Genomic DNA, 25963 nt, shown 5'->3' with positions numbered 1-25963 from the left:
TATAATACCTTACTTATATTTGTATTAATTATTAAATAAAATTTTAATGTAAAAAGATAATTTAAATATTTTAAAAATAGATAAATTAAATAGGAACAATGAAGAATAAGAGGACCAAAATTTGTACATAGATTAAAATATAGAAAAAATAATTAAGCCTAAAAGTTATCTAAATAAGTGATGATTAAATAAATAGCATGTTGAAAGAGAAGGAAAAGACGTAGACGAACCTGGAAACTTCCACAAGGTTCTCGGTGATAACTAATTTTAGGGCTTTGCATCGCAGGACTTAACTTTTGCAAACAAAATTCTTCTGCCTTCTCTAACCATTTGTCTTTTTCTCCACCCAATCGTAAGTTTCTCTCTTCAACTGTTATTTCGATATCAATTCGTGTTTATAATTTTCTGCGTTGATATTCTGAAGCGAGATCTGCATATTTTTTTTATTGATTTATTTAATCCTTTTCTTTTTTCCTTTTGTTTTCTCGTTCCGTTGATTGCCATTCTGAATCGCTAGATTTATCCGTCGTTTGTTTGATTGAATTGATATGGATCTTGTAATTCGATGATTTATAATTTCATGTGACTTAGTCAGTGACGATGATGCGATATTATCCATGATGTTTTATTATATTCCCCCCCTTGGTGACATTGTAGGGTTTGGCATTGTAGTTGATTTTGTTTGGTGCATCTGAAGATCTGAGGAGTTTGGGAAATGGTGAGTGGTTTTGGGGAATCAACGACAGCATCTCCTCCGAGCCCATCTTGCTCGGGGAACAGTTCAAACGATGCTGGTGATTTTGAATGCAACATATGCTTTGATTTGGCACAAGACCCAGTGATCACTCTGTGTGGTCATTTGTTCTGTTGGCCATGCCTTTATAGGTGGCTCCATCATCACTCCCATTCTAAAGAGTGCCCTGTTTGCAAGGCCCTTGTGCAGGAGGAGAAATTGGTGCCCCTTTATGGAAGGGGCAAAAATCAGACTGATCCCAGGACCAAATCATATCCTGGAATGGAGATCCCTCACCGTCCATCGGGGCAGAGGCCACAAACGGCACCGCCCCCGCCACCTCCTGAGACCAACCCATTTGGGAATTATGGGTTTGGCCTCATGGGAGGTTTCATTCCCATGGCAACTGCCAGATTTGGAAACTTCACACTTTCCACTGCCTTTGGTGGTTTTATCCCGTCCCTGCTCAACATTCAGTTCCATGGCTTTCAGGATGCCACTGTTTATGGGACAACGTCTGGTTATCCCTTTGGGTTTAATGCCTTCCATGGAGGGAACTCGCGGGGTTTTTCACAGGCAACTGGTCAAGTGCAGCGGCAGGAGGACAATGTTTTGAAGAATTTGCTTTTGTTGATTGGATTTCTCGTCCTCCTCACTGTTATTTTTGTGTGGTAATGTCTTTTTGCATTGAGCTTAAATTGCTTCATTAAGGAGTTGTCGTTTTTGTAAATATTTTAGCTGACTTCAAGAGGGAATTGTATGCTTTTAGAATACTGTCTGTTTTGCTCTTTTATCAACTGTATTATAGGCACCTGCAGTGAACTTGAATGCTGCCTGTTTGGCTCTTTATCACTTACATTACTGTCTTTTAATAATATCTCCTCTATGTCACGTCATCCAATATTTGGTCTTAATATCCTTTGCTGTCAGCTCAGTCTAAGAAAATAACTGATTCTTAATGAGAAGTTGGTTGCTGCACTAGTACATTGTGCTGTTTGGCAGCACAAGTTTTGGTATGAAACTTGTCAATTTTATTTGACTCCCTTCTTAACGGCAAACGGAGGGCATGGTTTTAGAATAGTAGGAAGTTGTAGGATGTTAAAAAGACTAGATAGAGGAATGCTACTAAATTTACTTATTTTTGCCATGGTATAATTTGAATTTTCTTTGGAGACACTAAAAATCAATTGTGTGACATAACCATGTAGCTATGCTCGTAAACTAATTCCATTTGAATATCAATATTAAATAGTTGAGTCAATGCTCTATCACTTTTTCGCTCTTATACGGAGATAATCTGTTATGGATCTTAGGTAATCTCCCGAAATCCTCTACGTATGTTTTCTGATTTTTTAACATGACGGTCCAATAGAAAGGGAAATATCTGATTTTCATCATAAAAAAATGATTAAAAATTACATAATATTTGCTTACTCTGTCTCTATCTCACTGAGGATTCCAAAGGGAAAGTGGAGCTTTTAATTTTGCTTATAGTCTCCAATTTGATGGATCCCCAGAGCTCCCCAATAGAATTCCATTTCAAGTTCCGGTCAGAAAAAGAGTAGTAGCATAAGATTCTAGCTAGCAAGGTCTCATGAGTCACAAGAGAGGGTTTTGTTGGTCCCTTTGAACAAGCATGCATATGGTATATCTGAAGGCTTTAAAGTGAGTGAGAGGACCAAACAGCTAAGAAAACCAAGATCTGTCCCAATCGTTTTTCGGCTAACTTAAGTGGGTTAGTTAACACTCATGCATTAAAGTGTTCTCGCATCTTTCCCTTACAGTGTCTCTCATTATGGGGAACCAAAACAGGTGAGAGAGCTTGATTGCAAAATGCAATTGCAACAGTGATTACAACTTACAAGCCGGTCCGTTCTCATTCCCTTTTTTAGAATCCTTTTTACTGGTACATTTGTTAAAGCCTTTGCTCCTAGAAGCCTAGTGATAAAATAGGATGAATAGTGCTGATTTCACAAAAAAATATTTAAACGTTTATTAAATATAATTATAAGCCAATAAAAAGCAAGTCAGTTTAAAGGTCACTGACGTACTGTCGTGTAACCAGACGGTTTTCTTTTAATCCTAACTTAGAGGTCAAACTATAGGTGGGTCTATGCACTATGTAGATGGTATTATAAGCAAATCTTAACAATTGAATTTTCATCTCATTATTACGGGAAGCTAGAATATTATCGGTGAAATTAAGAAGCATTTAAAGGATAATAATTTATTTATAATTATGATTTATAACAAAATATTATGACATTAATTAATCTTGTTACTGTTACCTATTGGGGAAATATATGGGGGGAATGAATTACTTATCACTAGAGAGAAAATAAGTAATTTCCTCATTTAAATAATTTACTTTAGCAATCAGAGGTTATAATATAACACTGTATCATGTTGAGTACTATCGAGTTAATATAAATAAAGCTTTTAACACTGAAATGAGTATTTATGAATGAGTTTTTCAGGGATACTCTCTTGTTCTCTGTGAACTAATAAGTTAATGTTCATTCCTTCAAGGTTAAGAATTTAAAAAATGAAAATGATGATTTAAACATTGTTAGCATATATGTTTATTTCATCTTTTCAAATCTTAATAGTTTATAGTAATACAAGTACCTATTAATGTGTGTGAGAGTCTAAAAGGCTAATTCACAAGCGTAATATTTGTTAATTATTCGTATATAATGTTAATGAATAAAACTAAATTAAGATTAATTTGACTTGATTCATTAGCTCGATGATATTTGTTCATGAAATAAATGAATGACTTTGAATTGAATATTTAGTAATCAAAGAAATGAGTTGAACTTAAGTATATTTTAACTCATTTGGTCCATGAATCAGTTACACAAATAATTATGAAAAAAATGTATAAAATGTTTCAAGATTGATATGCGTGCATGTGAAAGTGAGAAAGTGATATTATATGAAAATTGTCTTAATTTGAGTCTTTCAAGGAGAGACGTAGATATCTTATATTGTACTCAACAATTGATATTTCTATATATTTTTTTACAAATATGTTATATTGTACTCGACAAATTTTTTTTTATATAGAACAGTTGTTCTTGGGGAAAATTCTTTGACAGGAAAAGAGTAGTCCTTGACCCGATTCAAAGTTCAAATTATAGTTCAAACATGCAGATTGATCAGGCCCACATTGGCAGAAACAAACAAGAAAATAAATGGCAATATCACACTTTTTTTAATCTTCTTTTATTATTATTATTTAAAATTTACTAAAAGTCACGAAATTATGTTAAAGAATTATTAAATAAAGAGAAAGATTGCCATAATTGTGTAACTCCTATAAATTCCATCTGATTTTGTAAAATATATTTAAAAGAATGTATTAAATAATGCATTACAAACTTTAACTACATATCAAGGTTCTGGTAAGAATCATTTTAAAGGTTGATGAACAAGAAGTCAACAATTGTTTATTAGAAGTGGACTCAATTTAGTCCTCATGCCTCAAAGAAATTACACTGGTCTTCCCGAAAAGTCTTTAAGGGTGCATATCACTGTACTCCTTGAAATAAATTATTCCCGTCCTTTGCCGTGTGAATTCAGTGGCGAGACGGCAGTACCCTAATATATACGTTGGGATTACAATAGAATAAATTTTACAATTTTCATCAGTTTGTAATTCAAGTTAGCGAATGAGATTTTTTGTTTTTTGTATTCAACAAGTGCGTTTAAATTTAACTAAAATTCAATAATATGAATAAAAATGCATAAAAAAAAATATTATCATTGTTCAACGATGATAAAACTGCCCATCTTATAAAAGAAGAAAGTATATACAACATTTTTTTTTTGGTCAATAATAAATAGGAAGAGATTGGTATATACAGCTTATTTCGTCAACCTAGGATATACAATTTCCTATTTGAGGTAACTAAGGTGCTACACAGAGGAAAATCCCTATGTATCCATTATTATAGACACAATTCGGCATCTGATCAATCTAATCAATTTATGTATTATTTTGAACCTGAATTTGAAACTTGAATTTAGCTCCAAATATAGGAACCTGGCTTACAGGGTTCGGATATAAAAGTCTGATCTCTAAATCTTTGAATTGGACATGGGATCCAATCCTAGACACCACGTTACCTAAATCACAGAATTTGTACATATAACTCAATTTGAAAATCTAGGCAACAAGATCTCCTATATGAGGTAACTATGGTGCTATACAAAGAGGAAATTAAATTTCTATGTACACATAAAGTTGTTTTAATTTTCTAACCCTTCTTCTATCGATACCGACTAGCTTAGCATCCAAGCACTTTGGCAGATACACTACCCCTTCTTTGCTGTTATCACCACTGCACTAGGTCATCTCCATAGAGCTGGTCCAAGTGCACCTCAAGTCCCGACATGCATTTGCATTAAGTCAAAGACAGTTGAGGAATAGAGAGCATATCATTCTAAGAGCAATTTTTTGATCCTTACTAAGTGCCACCTTAATAAATAAAATAAGTATAGTCCTTTGGAAAAGGACAAAACGCACTCCATAATGTATTGTAATGCATTAATCATTACACGACACAGCCACAAGGTATCAAGTCCAAGATTACGGCTCCGCTTACTCTGTAAATTAAAAGCAACTATTTATCATATCATAAATAGTAAGAGAAAAAAAATAAAATGCAAATACAATACTCTCTCCAAAATCTTTGGCTTCGTTCGCTCGATTATGCATATTGTGCTCCGACATACAAAAACATCCGTTAGTATCCTTTTTCTTTGGTGTAAAGGGAGAAAGAAAGAGAAAAAAAAAAAAAAAATACAAAATAAGTTTAAAAATATAAAATTCGGACAAGATATATATAACTTGAAAGTAGTTTTAATCATTTACACTTTGGTTTTGGAAAAACGTCAACCATAAAAGGTATTTGATACAAGTAGACCCACCAAACCCGATCCCAAGCCAGCCATTTGTGTCGGTGAAATGTATATAAAGCACGTGCATGATTTTTTAATATTCTTGTTAATATATCAAATAACTACATATATGCATTATATAGAGCTATATGTTGTTCTTGTATATTTAACTCAGTTTAAATTCGTTCATAAGGCATTTTGTCATAGAGTCGGTATTGCTAGCTTATGATCAAGATTCATTCGTTGCGAGAAAACATTCTGATAAACAAATATAAATGAATCCTTTAAAACCAAAATAAAATAATAAGTATGATTGCCAGACTTACCAGAAGATAAAATCAAAATTTTCTGTTCGTTTTGAAGGAGACGACAGCACTTTTCGGTTGTGCCTAAGATGTTTATAATTAAATGTCTAACAGTCAAGAAGAGGTTGGCCTTCTTCAATTTAAAATTCTCAGATGGACTAAGAAAATATTGACGATAAAATGTACTAAAACCTTGAGTACATATAAAATATAATAATAATAATTAGGAAAAAAAAAAGTTATGATGCGAATATATAATCTTCAAATCCAAAGCCTACCTAATAATTGGGAAAGGCTTTCCCATGTGTAGCACATGCTGCAGTCCTTACAAAGTTGCATCTATTGATTACAAAGGAAAACATATTTTCTGTATAATTCAAGTAGGATATCTTTTTTTGTGTTTTCAAATATTGAAATAAATTTTTTGATATATATATATATATATATATATATATATATATTACGATAAGCAATAGAAAATTATATATTATATTAAATATTATATCAATTATTTTTTATCATTCGAAGGATGGAATAGATAAAAATGCCAACAACCAATTTTACTTTACTAAAGTGAAAGTGGTATTTTAAAGAAAAACATAATTATAAATTTTATATCAATAATAAATTTTTAATAAATCATTGTCACTTCGTATTAAAATTTTTGTCATTAATGATTGCATTAATTAAAGGCAAAGGAATTGGTGAAACAACATATGAGCTCCACATGCTACGCAATGATACATTTGGTTGAGGTTTGTATTGTAAATGTGATCCAAAAAGTCCAATGTTTTTTTAGTTACTTTTAAAAATTAACCATTGAATGACTTTTAATTTTTTTTATATGATAATAATTTTTTTTCTTAATGAGTATTCACAAGCATGTAGTGCTGTAAAAATTTAATAATTTGTGATTAATGATTTTGTGGAATAAAAAGTATTTCAAAACACCCAAAATAATATGCAAGTTAAAATAACTAGAAAGAATAATTTATTTCATTATTAATAATTAGTAATTAAAAACATATTTTTAAAAATAACTCTATAAAACAGAAATAGAAAATATAAAAAAATGTACAAAATCAAGAAAGATACATAAAAGAGAAAATTTAAATTTTTTTAAGAGTTTATAATTTTATAAAAAAAAGTGACATTAAAAATTTCGTATGATATTATTCTATAGAACTGCTTTTATGTTATCTATAATTATCGTTATATTTGCTTGAATATCATTATTAACTAGGAGGAAAACTTCCATTGTCTGTCTTTGTTAATAAATTGTACTTTTCATACTTATTCTATCGGATTGTGGATATGCTTGGCTGTGTCCTCTATCAACAAGCTAAAAACATCAAGTTTTTCGTTTACAATATTTAAGATTACTATTTCAATTAAAAAAAGTGTTCCGGCTAAGGAAACACTAGTCTTCAAGTCTCTACTTGGATAAGGTGACGTCCTTCCGTATCTTGTTGACGTTATTTGACGTGGGAAGGGTACCTGCAAAAGACATTCCAATGTTGAAGTCAGGATTCGGTTCTGAGCAATAAATGCTATTTTATATTGAAAAATTTACCCTTTACCTGTATTTCCTATCTTCCTTTTATAGGCATTGTTATGGGTTAATGGGCTTGCTGAGTTAGCCTTGGTTTTGGCCCTTTAATTAAAGTAGATAATATTTTGATTATTACTCTTAATTGAATTAATTACCTTCTAATTTGACAAAGGGTATTCGGCTATATTAGATCGAAGGGGTACTCGATTACCTTTTTTTAGAGATAAGACCGAATAGTGCCCTATCCAGTACACTAGCCCCCAAGCCCGAAGAGGTACGAGGCGAGGGCTTAATAATGTATTTACCCATGACACTTTGACGAAGGAGGTATTTAGTTGTAATGAAGAAGTAAGCAGGCCGAGGGGGGGTGTTAGGCGTCATTCATCCAAGGATGAGGCCGAAGGGGTGATAGGCGTCATGCATCCAAGGATGAGGCCGAAGGGGGGGGGGTGTTGGGCGCCTTTCATCCAACGATGAGGCCGAAGGGGTGTTAGGCACTTTGCATCCAAGGATGAGGTCGAAGGGGGGGGGTGTTAGGCGCCTTGGATCTACGAATGAGACTGAAGGGGTGTTAGGCGCCTTGCATTCGTGAATGACGTCGAAGGGGGTGTTAGGTGCCATGCATCCAAGGATGAGGCCGAAGGGGGGATTTAGGCGTCTTGCATCCAAGGATAAGGTCAAAGGGGGTGTTAGGCGCCATGCATCCAAGGATGAGGCTGAAGGAGTGTTAGGCACTTTGCATCCAAGGATGGGGCCGAAAGGGGGGGAGAGTTAGGTGCCTTACATCCAAGGATGAGGCCGAAGGGGTGTTAGGCGCCTTGCATCCGAGGATGAGGCTGGAGGGGTGAAGGGGGGTGTTAGGCGCCATGCATCCAAGGATAGGGCCGAAGGGGGGAGTTAGGCGCCTTGCATCCAAGGATGGGGTCGAAGGGGGGTGTTAGGCGCCTTGCATCCAAGGATGAAATAGACAAGTTTACTTGTGTATTAATGATAACTTTTAAAATAATGTTTAAAGTGAATAAGTTAAAGATGATTAGTATCCATGATATTTGTAATTTTTTTAACGACTCGAACCAAATACGTTACACGACAACAATTATTCGTTATTAGATAATAGTTGAGTGAGGTATGTGTCAGTGAACATTCAAACAAAATGGGTACTCGTAAATGTAAATTTTACCTTAACCGAGAGGGGTTGATAGGAGAAAATAATCAAACTTTTAACCAAGCGAGGTACTTGGGAATATAGATACTAACCAAGATAGGTTATCCGAAAAAAGTAATTAAATCTTATTTGAGCAAGATATCCGAGAGATATTAATTCAACCTTAGCTGAGTGAAGACCCGAGAGAGAATATTGATTCAACCTTGGCCAAGTTTGGTATTTGGTAGGAAATATTTAATTCAACCTTAGCCGAGTGAGGTATTCGAGAGGGAATATTTAATTCAACCTTAGCTAAGTGTGGTACTTGGGAGGGAATATTTAATTCAACCTTAGCCAAGTGAGGTACTTTAATTCAACCTTAGCCAAGTGAGGTACTTGGAAGGGAATTTTGATTCAACCTTAGCCGAGTGTGGTACTTGGGAGAAAATATTTAATTCAACCTTGACCAAGTTTGGTACTTGGGAGGGAATATTTAATTCAACCTTAGCCGAGTGAGGTACTCGGGAGAAAATATTTAATTCAACCTTAGCCAAGTGAGGTACTTGAGAAGGAATTTTGATTCAACCTTAGCCGAGTGAAGTACCCAGGAGAGAATATTTAATTCAACCTTAGCCAAGTGTGGTACTTGGGAAGGAATATTTAATTCAACTTTAGCCAAGTGAGGTACTCGAGGGGAAATAATAAGAGACTATTGACTTGTAAAGAAAGTTCTGTCATTTTATTGATGAAGTGTCTCGTTAAAGACCTTATCTGGAAAACCTTTTTTCACATTCTAAAAAGAGGACAAAACTTGAGTGAGGAAAAAGTGCACTAAATTTACTAAGTACAATTTTTAGCCCAATTGAGAATGTTCGTACGCTTTGATATTGTCAATATCTCTGTTGCTAAAGTCTGCTCGAGTACCTTGGACTGGCTGGTGTTTAACATTGTGTAACTTACAAACCTAGGTCTCCTTGGGAGATGTTCAGTTCCGATCTTTTGGTCCTTGTTTCCATGTTTGTTTCTTGCGTGTTCATTCCCTTCAGATTCTCTTCAACTGGGCACTTTCTCCATCTAGGCCTGGTTGTGGAACTCGGCCAGTTCTTCCATTTGCATGTACTTGGTTGCTCAACAACGTAGTTCATCTAGGTCGACATGGGATTTTTTGTAGATACTGTTGACAAACGGCCCTAGCCTAAGGGCTGTTGTGAGATGGTGTATCGCAACTGCCGGATCCAAGTTCTGGATAGAGAGGGGCCATTTGCCCGAAACGTTCCATAAATGACCTGAGTGTTTCCTTTTTCTCCTGGCGAATATTAACCAAAGCCAACGAGGTCAGTTGATGAGGATGACTAGTGGCAAACTGTAAATTGAATCATCTGATGAGGGTTACAAACGAATCAATGGATGAAGGGGATAGCCTGGTGAACCAACTGAGGGCTGGTCCTCGAAGGGAAATGGGGAAAATTCTGCACTATAAGGCCTCGTTTTCTGTATACAGACTGACTTGGGTTATGAAAATATCTAAGTATTCTCCTGGATCAGTCTTTCTATCATACTTTTCTAACGTTAAACCTCTCCAGTTATTGGGTAACTTGGCCTCCAGGATAAACTGAATAAAAGGGCTTCGACCCGAGACATCATCCCGTTCAGTAGGGATTCCAACTTGTGGAGTTCCCTTAGGCTTTTCTTGCAATGCCAAGGACTCTCGCTACTCTTGGACGAGGGGTGTAGTTTGAGAAGGTATGTGAGTTCTTATCTCTTCTTTTAAGTTGACATTTTCCTTTCTCAAAGCCGAAAGCTAAAGAGCGTCTTTCTCCCTTTCCTTCTTCATTTCCATCATCTCTGCTTTGAGTTGCCTCAACACTGCAAAGAGGCTTTCATCGCGACCTCCCTCCATTAGAACTTCAGGGATCAGCTGACTAGGTGTAGTATCCTCCTGCTGCCGAAAGGTTCTGCCTTACTGAGTCTGTCTGTCTTGCTGGCTTTTTTTAAGTACCATGATTACTCTTAAAAAATAAGACAAATCGTGCCCCACGGTAGGCGCCAAAATGTTCATACTAGGGAAACACTAGTCTTCAAGTCTCTGCTTGGATAGGGTGACGTCCTTCCGTATCTTGCTGACGTTACTTGACGTGGAGAGGGTACCTGCAAAAGACACTCCGATGCTGAAGTCAGGATTCGGTTCTGAGCAATAAATGCTATTTTATATTAAAAAAGTTTACCCTTTACCTGTACTTTCTACCTTCCTTTTATAGGCATTGTTATGGGCTAATGGACTTGCTAAGTTAGCCTTGATTTTGACCCTTTAATTAAAGTAGATAATATTTTGATTATTACCCTTAATTGGATTAATTACCTTCTAATCTAACAAAGGGTATTCAGCTATATTAGACCGAAGGGGTACTCAGTTACCTTTTCATAGAGGTAAGACCGAATAATATCCTATCCAGTATAAAAAGTTATAAAAAAGAAAACCGTGCTAGAAATATGGGTTTTCTCAAAATAAAAATCCAAAAATGCTATAAATTAACTAATGAGATCAAATTTCCAATATCACATGTATGCTTCTTTCAATTTGATTCTATAAAATTTTTAAAGTTTCTTAAAAATTTTACAACAAATATTTTGGGTTGGGACGCTTGGACTTACCTTTTCACATTATGAAAACAATTAAGTGCCAGCTAAGAAACATAGGGCAAGGATTTGATGCGTTGGTTTAAAACCAAAATTTCTACTTTTAAATAAAAGTAAAAAAATTAATGTGTTAGCAATAAAATTTTTTTTTTCTTAACTAAGAATACTGTTATAAGTAAATTGTTTGGATTAAAAAAGACAATTGTTCACAAAATATTACTTACAAGTTATGCTTACATTTTGTTCTGTAGGATAGAAATCGGCTGATATTTATTGGAATAGTGTTACTTAAACCATGTCCCTTGTCTTTAATGAAGAGATGCATACCTGGTACTTTAATTTTGATAAAGATTTTCTTTGACCCCTTCATAAAGCAAGTAACTCCTTCAGGAAAGCACTAGTTGGGGAAAATTTATGAAACATATGGTATAATTTTACATTTAGAGTGTGTACAGAAAGATATTGTAACTACTTGAAAAAAAAGTTTAATAAAAATAGGCTCGTTTAATTAGGTAACTAATTAAGATAAATGACTACTAGTATTTTTTTTAAAATGTTACTCTAATTAATGTTTTTAAATATTACTTTTCAAATATTATATTTTTAAAATTTTTGTCTTTGTCATTTCAAATAATTTCTCTTTTTCACCTATTTAATTTCTAAGACTTTACTATATTTACTTTTCTTACGTTCAATTTATTTACCACTTTTGTGATTAAATGTTGTTACAATATAACAAAATTAATAAATCCTATTTTTATGTAAAATTATCAAAATAGTAATATAATTAATTTATATTGTCTTATTTTATTTAACAAAAATAATGTAAAATTAGAGTAAAATAAAAAATTATAATCATTTAAAAATATATAATTATCAAATTTCAATTTTTGAACTAAAAAAATGATATTTTTATCTATAATTTTCCATTTATTAGCTAGTTCAACAATCAATTATACTGAACATTTTCAACTCAATTAACTAGCTTTTCAAGTTTTATCTTTTAGTTTTTGACTAGTTTTTCAATTCTTGATTAACTTGTTCATTAATTCTATCAAGCACACTTTTATTTTCCTTTATATTTTTTTAATCATATAATCTATTATGTCTGTTTCTTTTTCACTCATTTGACAATTGACAATAAACCTCAAAATGAAGTGTAAAAGAACCGTTCTCGTTTATGAAAATTACGTCAGGTCATGGACTTGGTGATGGGAGTAGAGGCACGAAAGGATCGGTATATATAGGTCAGGATTGAGAAAAAGAGAACCTGTCACTGTGGAGTCATTGCCCTACCATATCTCTCTAGCTTGGATGTCCCTTTCCCTTTGAAATTAACCAACACCACCACACGTCTTCTTCCACCTTTTTTTTCAGATGACATTTCATGTTTAAGAAGCACCATTTTGGGGTCCCTCCTTCACGCAACGTGTCTACTCTTGAAACTATTTGCAACCAGCTAATTAAATATAGATGCTGCCTTGGCTATGTTTTTAATCACAAAGATTTTGTTATGACTCCTTTGTGTATCTCGATCGATTCCTCAATCACGGGATTCTTTTCTTTTCACTCCTACATTGTCTCTATAATTATCACTTTTACATGTTAAATACTTTTTTTTTTATAAATTTATCTTTATCTATCTTTTTGTATTTGTAATAAATAAAGTACCAAATAGTATTAATAAAGTAAAATGACAAGTAGTATAATCAAATCATTAAATTTGTCTTCCCTTATTTTTTCTTAATTATTCTGCAAATATTTGATCGATAGTTATTATAAATTAAAAATAGTAAAATTTATTCAAATAATGCAACTCTTGTTCAGTTTTTGGAGGAACAAAAAGATGTATATATGCACAAGGTTAATGACTAGTAGGAACTATTTATGATGCTATTGGGATCGATCGGTTGATTTGATCACTGTGAATTTGGTGATTATGTATACACATGGGAAGTCGTAAAAGTGATTTTCCCTGCCAAAAAATGTCGTTTGTTTGAGATGCAAGTTATATTTGTAAACACATTGCTGGAGCTTTCCGCAGAAGTGGATGGCTCAACTAAGAAAGAAAACGAAGGAACGCAACGAAATTAAATAGGGAATACAATTCGTATTAATAACAATACGATCATGGAAATATATATCTTTTCAATTTTCTTTACTCCAATGTACACAATTTGATTTTTTTTTTTCACTCTTTGGGCTGAGAACCTTCAATTGTAACTATTACCCTCATAACATGGATAATTAAAGTGCTTTCGTATATTATTTTATAATTTTTCTACTACTTTGTAAAGTGAAGATATTTTTTTATTATTATGTTAAAAATATAAAATATATTAAATAACCTTCTTATTTAATAATCAAGAAGATTTATAGAAATAAAGAGCAGAAGGATTTAAAATTATTCATCAAAGTTTAATTCTTGTTTTGGACTTGTTCGGAGAGAAGAAACGTGGAAAAGAACCCATTTTTTCTTCCATTGTGGATTTATTTACGGTGTATCCATCTATGTATGTATTCCAAATCCAATTGACGGTGCCGTTTAATTGCCAATGCACAATTAAGGGAAATAAGTCAAATTATTAAGGAAATTCTGATTTCCAATGTATGTATCAGGAAGTTTATTTGGAAAAGAAGCAAGTAAACAAAACGTGTGATTGATTCAGTTTGATAAGCAAAATAATAAAATATTTCAAGCTCTTGAATGAATTAAAAAAAATAATTTATAATTAAACAAAACTAAAGTTATCAGCAATATTTGACTGAGTTGAATAAGGTACCGTCCGTAAGTAAAGAGGTCACAGAACATAAATATTTAGTTGGCGGTAACATTGGGATTGATATTGGTATTGGCATACAGAAAAAAAGACGTAACCGAAGATCATTGACTAGACATAAAGGAAACTATTTTTGAAAGCCACAGAGAGAGAGAGAGCAGAAGTGACTCTTTGCAGATTCTACATGGTGTAATGGTTTTAGAGCAAACCTCTCGTATTTAACAATCACATACACATAAACGAAACCTCTCTTTCCTTCCTCACACCATAGAGAAAGAGAGAGGAGATGGCCACTGCTGCACCCAAGTGTTTGTGTCTCATCCTCATTATCATCGTTTCCATTAACGCCACCACAGCCACAACTCAACGCTTCAAACAAGCCCCAAAATTCTACAACTCCCCAAACTGTCCAACCATTGCCCTCCAACAGAACGACACGTGTTCCGGCGATGCAGTACACGTGGCAATGACACTCGACGTCACCTACCTTCGGGGTTCCATGGCCGCCATCCTCTCCGTTCTCCAACACTCTTCTTGTCCTGAAAACATCATCTTCCATTTCGTCACCGCGGCATCCAAAGCCTCTTCCACCGCTCTCCTCAACCGCACCCTCTCCAACTCCTTCCCTTATTTGAAATTCCAAATCTACCCTTTCGACGACCACGCCGTCGCGGGACTCATTTCCACCTCCATCCGCTCCGCATTGGATTGCCCTCTCAACTACGCTCGTAATTACATGGCCAATCTTCTCCCTCTCTGCGTCCGCAACATCGTCTACCTCGACTCCGACCTCGTACTCGTCGACGACATTGCAAAACTCGCTGCTACCCCTCTCGGCGAAAACTCCGTCCTCGCTGCCCCCGAATACTGCAACGCCAACTTCAGCGCGTACTTCACACCATCTTTCTGGTCGAATCCTTCTCTTTCCCTCACCTTCGCGGGGCGAAGGCCCTGTTATTTCAACACCGGTGTGATGGTAATTGATCTAGAACGGTGGCGGGCCGGGGATTACACTACTAAAATCCAGGAATGGATGGAGCTCCAGAAGAGAATGAGGATCTATGAGCTTGGGTCGTTGCCGCCGTTTCTGCTTGTTTTCGCGGGGAATATAGGTCCGGTGGATCACAGGTGGAACCAGCATGGGCTTGGGGGGGATAACTTCCGCGGGCTTTGCAGGGACTTGCATCCGGGCCCGGTGAGTCTGTTGCATTGGAGTGGGAAGGGGAAGCCGTGGGCCAGGCTAGACGCGAACCGCCCTTGCCCCTTGGATGCGTTATGGGCTCCCTACGATCTTCTGGAGACACCTTTCGCTCTCGAAGCATAGCGTTAGCCGCGTCATAATTACCATTTTAAATTTTTTTATCTTTCTTTGCGGAAATAAAGTCAATTATTACCTCTTTTCTGTTTTGTCTTTCCTTTTTCGTTGGCCCAAGTAGTTTTGGTTTAGCGCTGTGTATATGGCTTGTCCTTGGGGAGTTGGCGCTGGAGTCACTCCTTGCCTTCTGTCATATCTTAAGTTGTACAGCCAGGTACCCTTTTTTTTGAGGCATTGCATCACTGTTATTATGCCTTGTAACTACTAACAATGAATAATTTGATAATAAAGGTTTTAATATAATTTCTTAAATGATTTTTATGGTTTATGAATGGAAGGGCATGGGATTTCCCCCCTACGTCTTCTTTTTAATATATCATACTCATCATTTTACGTAGCCGTTTTTGTTGAAAACGCATATGCCAAATAGATAATTCAGAAATTATACATATTCGACGCATTTTTACGTGTGAAATAGGAGTGAACAATTATGGAACTTGTTAATCAACTGGAATAGTGGCTGACTGTGTCTGAAAACAAGAGGGAGAGGGTATGCGTTAACGTTGTCGGTGGTGACCGTGTGTTCGTCATAGCTACGGATCTAAAAAGGATCGTATATATATATATATATATTCGGATATTTTTCTTGTCTAAGTGAATCACTCGGTTTATCCCTATGATGATGCTTCTATTGTCTGGCCAAACCCAAACATTGCTTTTGAGTGTTTTGACCAGATTCATGATGGCATTCTTTTTTGTAATCCAAAATTTTGAAGTTGGAATCATTTTCTATACTTAGTAATTTGAATAGGAGTCAATTGCTGCTAGAAACAAGTAATCACTGAGAGACACTGACTGTTTAGTTAATTATAAATAAAACGTGCTGAGATTTAACAATGAATAAATAAAAACATGTCCTTTGGTCCAAAGAAAAAACCTATCTACCTCTTAAAAAGAAAGGAGAAAAAAAACCAACTGCGCCTTAACACTGATATGTTTTATTTGACTTACCACATTTTTTAAGAATATATAATGTTATTTATATAATAATTTTAACAAAAAAAATTCTTTTTATTTTTAAACCTTTTTATTATATTACTTACTATATTTTTTAAATTTCTTTCTATCTCTTTTCATTACGTATAAATTGTTATACAAATATGATTATTCATTTTTTAGTTTTTCATTTGCATCGATACGTCTTGTCCTTCTATTATTTACATAATTTTTTTGCTATAAATATTTACTCTGGTCCATTCATATAATATAAACATGTATCTATCCTATCCCATGTTTAACATATTCCGGTTGATTATACAGTGAACCATGGTGGTTATGCATCCTCCTTTCAACTCTCTATTATGGAATAATCAATTGCCTGTTGCTAAATCGTACATGAGTGAATAAATGTGAAAATATTGAAGCAAAAGTCAAGCTTTCATACTAAACGGAAAACAAAAAAGTACTACTAGTTTGAACTTTGAATGCATATATCTGAGGAAATCAATGTCAGAATGTACGTAAACATTAATTCATATTGAAAAGACTCCCAGCGTCCAACCTCCTCTGTCTTTTTTTATCTGTAACAGCAGCAGCTTAACGTGATCAGCGTGAAAAAAAAAAAGCTGTTACCTAAAGGATAAAAATATTTGGGGAAGAATGTTTGAGAGTATTGAAAACATTGAAGAAATAATACTATTGTTCTTAAGTAATTACGAAGATTCAATCTTTAACGGTTTAACAAAATGTTATATTAGATACTTATTAGCTAAACTCAATAATAAGAATAAGAATAATAGCACTGTAAAGCCGGAAATGGCACCGTATGTGTGTATATTCTCCCATCTCGGCATCTTGCCATCTGCCACGGAAGTAATGGCCCCCTTTTCCTGTTAACGCAGTCAATACTCACTCGATGCAGCAGTACATCCATTCATTGAAAGCGCACGCATAGGCCACAAACTTGCAGAAAATTTAGTACAGATAACGAGTGTCTTAGAAATATTAAATGTTTTTGAGAATAAATTAGATTTACATTTTTAAGGTTTAATAAATTTTATTCTATATTTTTTTGCTATCTATAAATATTTATTAATTTATATAATAATATAATTCTTTATATCTTTTCGATTACACATATTATCTTGTTAATATGATGAATACTTTTAAAAAAATAATTTTGATTATAGATAACAAAAAAAGTTCCTTCTTAATTAATGTTAGTTAACATTTTTCTAACACTGCATGCACTAATTTTGTTTTTCATGAAACATTGCATAAAGCTGTAAAAAATGATCTCTGATTCGTTGGATTATTTTAAATTTATTTTTTATTAACTATTTGATGAAATGAGTATCCGTGAGGTCGTTTTATACTTGAAAGAGGACCATTTAATATATTACAAGCTTTGTTTAACTCAATCACAAAATACCTGATTCATATCTAGCTTATTTTATCATATCACTTTGAAGGAGAAATATTCCAAGGCACCCGTGGAAATTAGAATAGGTTTTAGTTATTTTCTTTGTGCGAGATCAGGGACCGGACAAAGTAAAAGACTTGAAACTTGAGACGTTAAAAATTGCCGTGGAGTGTACAACAATTGGGCCTTCCTTATTTTAAGTCAACTTATGTATGTATCTAAATTTGTACGCAATATACACAAGGTCATAGAACATGGGGTACGCGGATTACTATGGATTTGGAAATTAAATACACAAAGAAAGGGTATCATAAAGGTTTATATTATATGGTCAAATTGTCCGTTTTGCATGAATGAGTGTTGGATAGAGGAATATGATGCATGGCCACATAAAGAGATGGAGAAATAGAGGGAGCAAGCAGCACATGGAGGTGAAGAGGTATGGGAGGGAGGGAGACGCGGAACATGATGAGCAACAAAGAGAAAAAGAAAGAGAAAGTGATGTGCCCATAGCCATGAGCAAATTCCCTAAAATCTCGGTTAGAACTTAATGGGGATACAAAGAAAGGACAAAATATTAATTGAATTTCTTGGCGGCAAATGTTGATTTAAGTTTAAACATATACTCCTTTCCCCCTACCCTCCGGGGAAAATAATTATATATGAATCTTATTATAGTATTCTCTTTTTAATTCTATCTATTCTGCTATTCATTTCTACTATGTTTTTCCTTTTTCATTGTGATGATTTGTTGGGTGAGGGATTCATATCATCTATTTTTATTTTCGTCAAAAGCAACAGCCACAGATGTTAGTGTGTAACTATCTGTTTTGGTTGTGTTTGTTTGTTTGTTTCACCACTGGAACATTTGAGTTCTAAGCGACATCAACCTGGAAGCTAAAAATTTTCTATCAAACATAAAGATTATCGCAAAGATACGCAAACATTACCAAACAGTCAAGGACCGAATTTTATGATTCAAGCTTTCAATTATGAAATTCAAAATCGAAACTTCGATTGTTGGTATCTATGGTGATTGCTGTCATCATTTTACGTAGATGCTGATGGTTCCTTGTCAGTTGTCATGTGATTGATTACCTTGGTTGCTATATTTGGAGTTTTTTTGTGTTGGGTCAAAAGTTTGTTGACCAAACGTCTTCCACTTTGCTTCTGGACCGGACAAACCCCCAAAAGCTTCACATTTGGGCCCTTACTAACATGGTGCCGTTTTGTGTAGCCTAATAAGCTTTGAGGGTCTCGATTTACATAGCGAAATCAGAAGCGGGCTTTACCTCTTAATGGACATGCACTTTTTTCGTATTGGTATGGGCAATTCATTGGGTTTAGAAGCTGACACAGGTCACACACACAATTCGAAGGAGCAATAAAGCATACTTAGATACTAGTACAATTTGAAGGAGCAATATTAGTTTGAGTGATTCAAGTAAGTGTGTTTGTAATTTAGTGTTCATTTGAAGGAACACTGTAAAGCTGTAGTTCTCACCTATAACTTCGTTGTAGTTAGGTTATAAAAAGTTAAGAGACTATTTGGTTTCAAAAGTTATTTTTAGTAGTTTTTGAATAAATATTTTTTAAATAATTTTAAAAACGTGACAGCATTAAAATTGAAATGAAAATACATTGAAATGACAGTGTCTTAAAATTTAGGTGTGCTAATTAAATTGAAAAAAATACAGAAATCGTAATAATCTTTGCGTAGAGGTGGTGTGTGGAGAATTTTCAACCTGAATTACTACCAAAGCGAACTCTGAGGCAATGATGTGCAACTGAAAATGAAGACGTATCGGACAGGAACCCTAGCACTGTGGCCTCTGTGGCATGTTTAATTTTTATTCCTAAAAGGTTCTTAATAACAGCGAAGATGTACACACATATATAGTCGTGGTACAGAAATTTTGCGGGAAATGAATATAATCATTTATTTTTTTTCCTCTTCTTTTTATGTTGTTAATCAATGGGTGTCCCGAAGTTTGTGTGTGTACACCATTCATTTCTGAAAGGAAAAAGCCAAATACTCTCTCACCCAGTTCCCTGTTCTGTAACTTTTCGTTCTCATAATTAACATTAATTGACCATGCTAACTTTAACTTTACCTTTTCATATATTATACCAAAAATGATATGACAGTTCATTTTTTTTTTACATCCAATCTGTTGTTATTAAATATTATATGATCGATAGCCGCAGAAAATATCTGTTTTTGTTTTGTTTCCCTTGTTATTATAATCAATTAATTAAATCATTATAATTGATCACATCAAGCCAGTGTAGTCTCATCGTGAACCTGGCTAAGTCCTACCACTCTTTTTACATGTACGGGTAATTAAAAAATCATCAATCCTATCTTTGTTGGCTCTTTGATAGCGACACAGAGAGGAAATTTGCATTTTCAGATTATCATTTTGTTGAGATTAGTGAGTGTGAAATCGTGAGTGAACGGTTCATAATTCACAAACTCGATAACTTGGATAGGAGTAGTCATCAATCCTATCTTTGATGGCCGTTGACAGCGACACAATAAGTGGAAATTTTTCTTTATGATTTGGTAAACAAATTTCGAACGGTTCATAATTCATAAATTTGACAATTAACTTGATAGCTGGTAGTCATATACCTCATTTTAGCACGCGAATTGACGCGTTTCCTAATTATAATTAGTCCATATCAATTTTTAGCCAGACCCAAACACTAATAATTGAATGTCGTGGTATTGGTAGAATAAAAGTGTAACGCCGGTTCAATTTTGGGAAGGTTAACATGCATCAGTTACAGTCCCACAAATCAAGACACAACACTTTTTATGGCTTCTTTGTAGTTTCCATAATCACCGTCGTTTTCTGCTCTCTGCCGAAGGTATCTATAGTTGGCGTACTGCAAGATTATCTGTCATTGTTAAGGATTAGCAACATATAGCCGGAAACATATTCCTTTACTAGTGAGAGTAGTGCAACCAAAATAAGAGCATGTTAAAAATTTGCAAGGAAAACTGTGTAGGATACGAATAGGTCCAATGCCACGCAAACTATGGCATCCAACAACCATGGCATATTGGCTTTGATGCTTTCCCATTCGGTTGTTCGTACAAGAATACTGCACATAACGATAGAGGAGTTAGATTACTTAATTTTAGTTTATTTGAGAATAACACGATGATCTGTGAAAGTTAGCTTATTTTTTAAAATATTTATTTATTTAAATAAACTATTATTTCCTTAAAATTATGCTGAACCAGACAAAATATATACAAGTACAAGAGTAAAATGGTAACCTTCCCACATATGTGGCATTGGCGATCAGTGCAAACATGAACATAAGAGGATTTAGGCCCTGATGATGAAGAGAGAAAGAATCTAAATCAGTCGAAGCATACACTTGTGATGCATATTTCCAAAACAATAAATGATTAAAAACAAATGTTACCTCCACGCTCCCTCGTTTAATCTGGCCAATGGTCATATAAACAACAATTTTCTCAGTAATTAACGCACAAAAAAAATAGAACACAACTAACTGTAGAAGAAATGAAGAAAAATATTGGGAAGTAAATAAAACGTTTGGTTTACACATACATTCAACCATATTTGAGGGAGGCGGCCACCCATATAAATAGCAGCCATGAACCATCCTAACCATTGACCCAAAGCACTGTGCATTTCTTGTTCCTGTGATGAGTTATAGTAATGAAGTGGCAGCAAGGGAATGCACTTACGCAAAAGCAACCATAGTCTATAGAAATGATTATACGAATGTGTGAATAAATTAACCTGCAAGAGTAGTTTTCTTCCACTCAATCTTATGTATCCCTCCCTCAAAGCATTACCCTGTCGTGGCAAGTTTAAAGATGCTGCTAGAAAAGTTCCGTAACTTGCCTGAAACATTGAACCAAAAATAAATTCTGTGAATTTTTATGTTTTGCATTAATCAATGGATTAGTAACGAAGGAAAAGACTTACAGGGACAGAGCGGGGGATGGGTCTAGGTTGTGTAGAGGAAAGTGGAGGTGCCTCATCATCAGAAGACGAATCATTGTTCCGTTCCATGGCTGAAGGGACACTTCTAGCACCTCTCAAGTAGCTACCCAATGGTGGGGTATCATTACCAGCCAATGATCTCGCTGACCTGTTTAATTAACTCAAAAATTAAAATTCACTTAGATCATTTCTTAATCAAATCATTAATTAAGTGTTAAGAGGTATGAATTAATCATTAATAGCAGAGTTATTCAATATAAATACGTTACGTACCTATAGTAGTACTCCCGTCGAGGTGTTGCTCTGGTTCCACCATTTTGTATTGGAATTCCTGACTCGTAGCCCAATTTCGGTCTCAAAGGTTTTTTCTCCTCTTCATCAGCCTATTATAATTAATTAATTATTTTTCAAATGATAAAAGAATGTTACGTCACACTTCCGTTAGATATCTAGTATCTACAAATACATGTCAAATATACTATTTCAATTAAATTAGCAGAGCGAGGCATAAGGACTTGAAAATTACTGAACCTTTTCCGCGTCGATCTTCCGATGACACTTGCACCATTTATAGATGTAGTCATAGTAGAAACTTTGCAGAACTAATACGATAGTAGTGATTGTGTAAAGCTGTAAATCACAATAACAACTTCCATTAATTCAAATTAACGTTGCAATTTTAGTACGTTACAAAAAGAAATTGAATAATCAATTACTATTACTACAACAATAATAAAAAGTGTAAATTGTATTTTATCAATAGTAAGATTTTTTACTTTCTTTTTTATTAACTGTTGACTTGGTACTATTAAATTTTTAAAGAAACAATATATTTTTTATTTAATAAATACTTATATATACTAAGAATTTTTTTTAATGACACATTTTTACTGATTTTTTAAAAGAGTTAATTTTTAATATAAATAAAAAATGTAACTAAACAATATATACATAGAAGATGCATATTAGGTGAAAATGGAAATAGAATTATAGAGGTTTTTTTTTTCTTTTTCCCGTAATTTTATCTTCGGAAACAAGAATACGTGTCCAATGGGTTGGCCTTGAGTCCAATAAAACACGCTTGTTTTGTTGTTGTAACAATTGGGCCCACCCAATATTTTTGCAACAACTTTGCTTTTGTTAATGAACCTTACCGAAACGAAAAATTCAAGATGCTATAATTGTTCGGTGAAGCGTTTACCCTTCCCAGACCTTGAAAATTTGCAAGATACGCTTGATTGTAGTAAATTGAAATTAAAGTTCAATTTTAAATCACGTTTGAGTGAAAATATAAAAATGCACTTTTTTTTTGTTAGATTAACAGTTTTATATTCAGTTATTATAATCGAAAAAATAAATAAATACAAATCACTTGTTTTTGGGTCAAGAAATACAAATTACTTATGATTATGATGAATTTGGAAATAAATATCTTAAAATGAATATTTAATACATTATAAAATAATTTTAACTATTGAAAAATATTAAATGCTTTTTATTTTTGCTATATGAGGCGTGTCTCTAGTTAGAAATGTCTTTATTAGCACTAGCAAATTTATGAAACCAAAATCAATCAAAATCAAATTGATACCCAAACATGAAATTCCAAAGCTAAACATAATTAAAAGTTTCATATCGATGTGTTTTAAGATCTGAATTATAAGACCTATACACCCAAACAAGAAACAATGAAGAGAAATAATATTCAGAGAGGAAATTACAGATAAATATAATTGCATTTGAATTACCAGAGCTGTATAGTACTGGGTCGGCAACTGCATTTTCCAGCCATCCGAAAAAGCAAGAAAAACTTTAGAAAGTAAGTCAACACTCACAATTATATATAAAGCTTGAACGGAGGCCACGCTATCCAATGTCATAGTCGTGGGATATATCTATAATATATAAAGAATTGGCGTGGAACGAAACAAATGGAGACGAGACATACTGTATATGCAACATTTACAACACCACTTCTTATTTTATTTTTCTATCTGACCTCTTTCTTCTCCGTATCTCTTTTTTATCACGCAAAATATATATACACACAAATTATCCGTATAAATGCATTTTCGCAACAAACACTTAAATGTATGTATATGGTTTAAAACTCGCATACCGTAGCTGGTTCCAGAAGGCAACCGACGAGGTTGAATATATCTCTGCATCCAAAAATTTAAGCAAACAGCAATCAGACTAATCTTTTTTTTTATATATACATAATAAAAGTTTAAGTGAGTTGAGTGTGGGAAATTGTACTAAAATAAGAATGTCTCATGACTTGAATAACACATATAAAGGTAAGAAAAAGAAGCAGAAACGGCGAAAGATTACGAACCCGGCGACCCAAGTGAGGAGAAAGGCAAGGGAGACTCCATGAGTAGACTTAGCGCGAAAGTTGGTAATTATTTGAGGAATTTCTGCGACTCCCCAACATATTAGACTAATCAACCCAAAGCCGAAGGATATGTCATCATTTAAATTGCAGAGACAGTCACTGAAGTATTTCTCAACCCAACCCACGCAGGGTTTACTCTCGCTCACGCAGTAAGAGACTTGTGTCTCTCTCATTCTCTCTTCCGTTCGTTTTGCTTGCACTTGGATGATGAGTTTTAAGCCCGTTTTAAAGGCAGCGACGTCCCTTTTGAAATTACCAAATAAGACACAAATGAATTAAGTAGTGAATTTGTGAAAAGGACGTCTGTTAGACAATTTTGTCCTTATCGGGGTTAATCCGGTTAAACAAATAATGAGTATGTGAGGCATATTCTCTCATGCGATGCTCAAGGGAACCCCATGTCAGTTTATGCAAATTGCATAATCATGCGGAGTAACAATTTTTTCACACTTTTTTTGGGAAGCAAAGAAGTGAGATAAAAATAAAGAAAAAAATGAAAAAGGTGATAAATAATATAATAAAAATTAAAATTATTTAATTGATATTGAATTTAAAGAGATGCAAGAATAGAAGAGAAAATAAATATAATAAATCATATAATGTGATACAAATAGAATAATATGAAAAGATAAGAATGTTAATAGTGTTCATGTGTATGAATCAAAGTTAAATTAAAAAATAGATATAAATAGAATGTAAAGAATATATAAAAATATTTGTTACTAATTATATTACGAGACAAAATTATCTATATACATGTGACCCAGTGAACAATTGACGTTTTCAGACTTTCCAGTAGACCATGGTCATGTTACGTACACGTGAGAAAACGAAGAAATGTTGTTCAGAACCATGATGACATTGCACTAAACCTCGGAAAATTCTACTGCGTTAATTTTTTTATCAAGACAAATTAAGTGAACGGCGATTAAATATTATTTGTTCCTTTTCTCTTTGGAGAGTCATTATTTTTTTTATGGGATCGGAAAAATTAAAAAGGACAGAAGATGTCAAGAAAGTGTTGCCATTAGAGTGTTATTTTTTCGTACTATTTTGTCTATTACTTTAACAGAGGCTATGACGAGTGCGCCCTGCAGAGAAAATAATATTCGCCACATTCACTGGATATGCTGGAAAGTGATTTCGAAGAACAAATGTTTTCAAAATTTTCAAACAAAAGAAACTATAGCACAATAAATATAAATGTATGTTTTAAAAAAGAATCCGGAAACTTGATTTTAGATCAACTTAAATTTTACAACAAGTAATTTTAATTAAAATAAATTTAAGTCAATAAATTTATGTTTGTAAATATTTCTTTGAAACGTAATTTCAGCATATTATTTTGTATTTTATTAATAAATTTTTTTAGATCTATGATTATTAAAAAAGTGTTTTTTTTTCTCATTTGATAGTGTGCTTAAAGGCATTGTTTTTTTAAGCAATGCTTTATAAGAAACAAGTATTGATATTTTTCTCTTTATTATAAAAAATAAATATTAATTTTTATATACATTAATTGTTACTTTTTCATACTTTTTTATCAATATATTCATTTATTTAATCATTTAATATTATAAATATTTCTAAAATTTAATATACTTTTATAACATATAACTACTTTTTGTTGATTTTAATAAAAAAAAATTTATAAAAAGGTTGGAAAAAGTAATTTTTTTTATAATATTCAGAGGCTCAGAAAAGTTTCAAACCTAGCTCCGATCAGTCCATGTTATGCTGCAATAATTTTACTATTGTATTGTCTCTTTCTTTTTTTAAA

General features: G+C 33.6%; 3 protein-coding genes across 4 annotated transcripts; 2 read left to right on the top strand and 1 right to left on the bottom strand.

The window, feature by feature from the left end:
* Positions 1-220: 220 nt before the first annotated feature.
* Positions 221-1625, top strand: LOC113869616 (E3 ubiquitin ligase rnf-5-like). 2 transcript variants are annotated; one of them, XM_027506040.1, is made up of 2 exons: positions 221-352; positions 658-1625. In XM_027506040.1, the coding sequence occupies exon 2, from the start codon at positions 716-718 to the stop codon at positions 1406-1408; it is 693 nt and encodes a 230-aa protein (XP_027361841.1). In that variant the 5' UTR covers positions 221-352; positions 658-715; the 3' UTR covers positions 1409-1625. The 2 variants fall into 2 exon arrangements, with proteins under 2 accessions (XP_027361841.1, XP_027361843.1); XM_027506042.1 differs by having other exon boundaries at positions 226-352; positions 673-1483.
* A 12547-nt stretch (positions 1626-14172) lies between these two features.
* On the top strand, positions 14173-15498 carry LOC113869374 (probable galacturonosyltransferase-like 1). Its single transcript, XM_027505672.1, has one exon. The coding sequence runs from the start codon at positions 14343-14345 to the stop codon at positions 15378-15380; it is 1038 nt and encodes a 345-aa protein (XP_027361473.1). The 5' UTR covers positions 14173-14342; the 3' UTR covers positions 15381-15498.
* Positions 15499-20337: 4839 nt separating this feature from the next.
* On the bottom strand, positions 20338-24374 carry LOC113869556 (probable vacuolar amino acid transporter YPQ2). The gene is made up of 12 exons (XM_027505937.1): positions 24124-24374; positions 23905-23947; positions 23534-23560; positions 22317-22415; positions 22059-22168; positions 21768-21933; positions 21579-21683; positions 21384-21476; positions 21235-21255; positions 21083-21141; positions 20814-20904; positions 20338-20697 (listed from the first exon to the last, which is right to left on the bottom strand). The coding sequence occupies exons 1-12, from the start codon at positions 24354-24356 to the stop codon at positions 20596-20598; spliced, it is 1149 nt and encodes a 382-aa protein (XP_027361738.1). The 5' UTR covers positions 24357-24374; the 3' UTR covers positions 20338-20595.
* Positions 24375-25963: the final 1589 nt, after the last annotated feature.

The sequence above is a fragment of the Abrus precatorius genome, unplaced genomic scaffold (genome assembly GCF_003935025.1).
Source record: "Abrus precatorius isolate BTA unplaced genomic scaffold, Abrus_2018 Scaffold6, whole genome shotgun sequence".
In the NCBI taxonomy this organism is placed as follows: Eukaryota; Viridiplantae; Streptophyta; class Magnoliopsida; order Fabales; family Fabaceae; genus Abrus; species Abrus precatorius.
The sequence above is the reverse complement of the archived record's forward strand: the minus strand, read 5'-3'. Positions and strand labels throughout refer to the sequence as shown.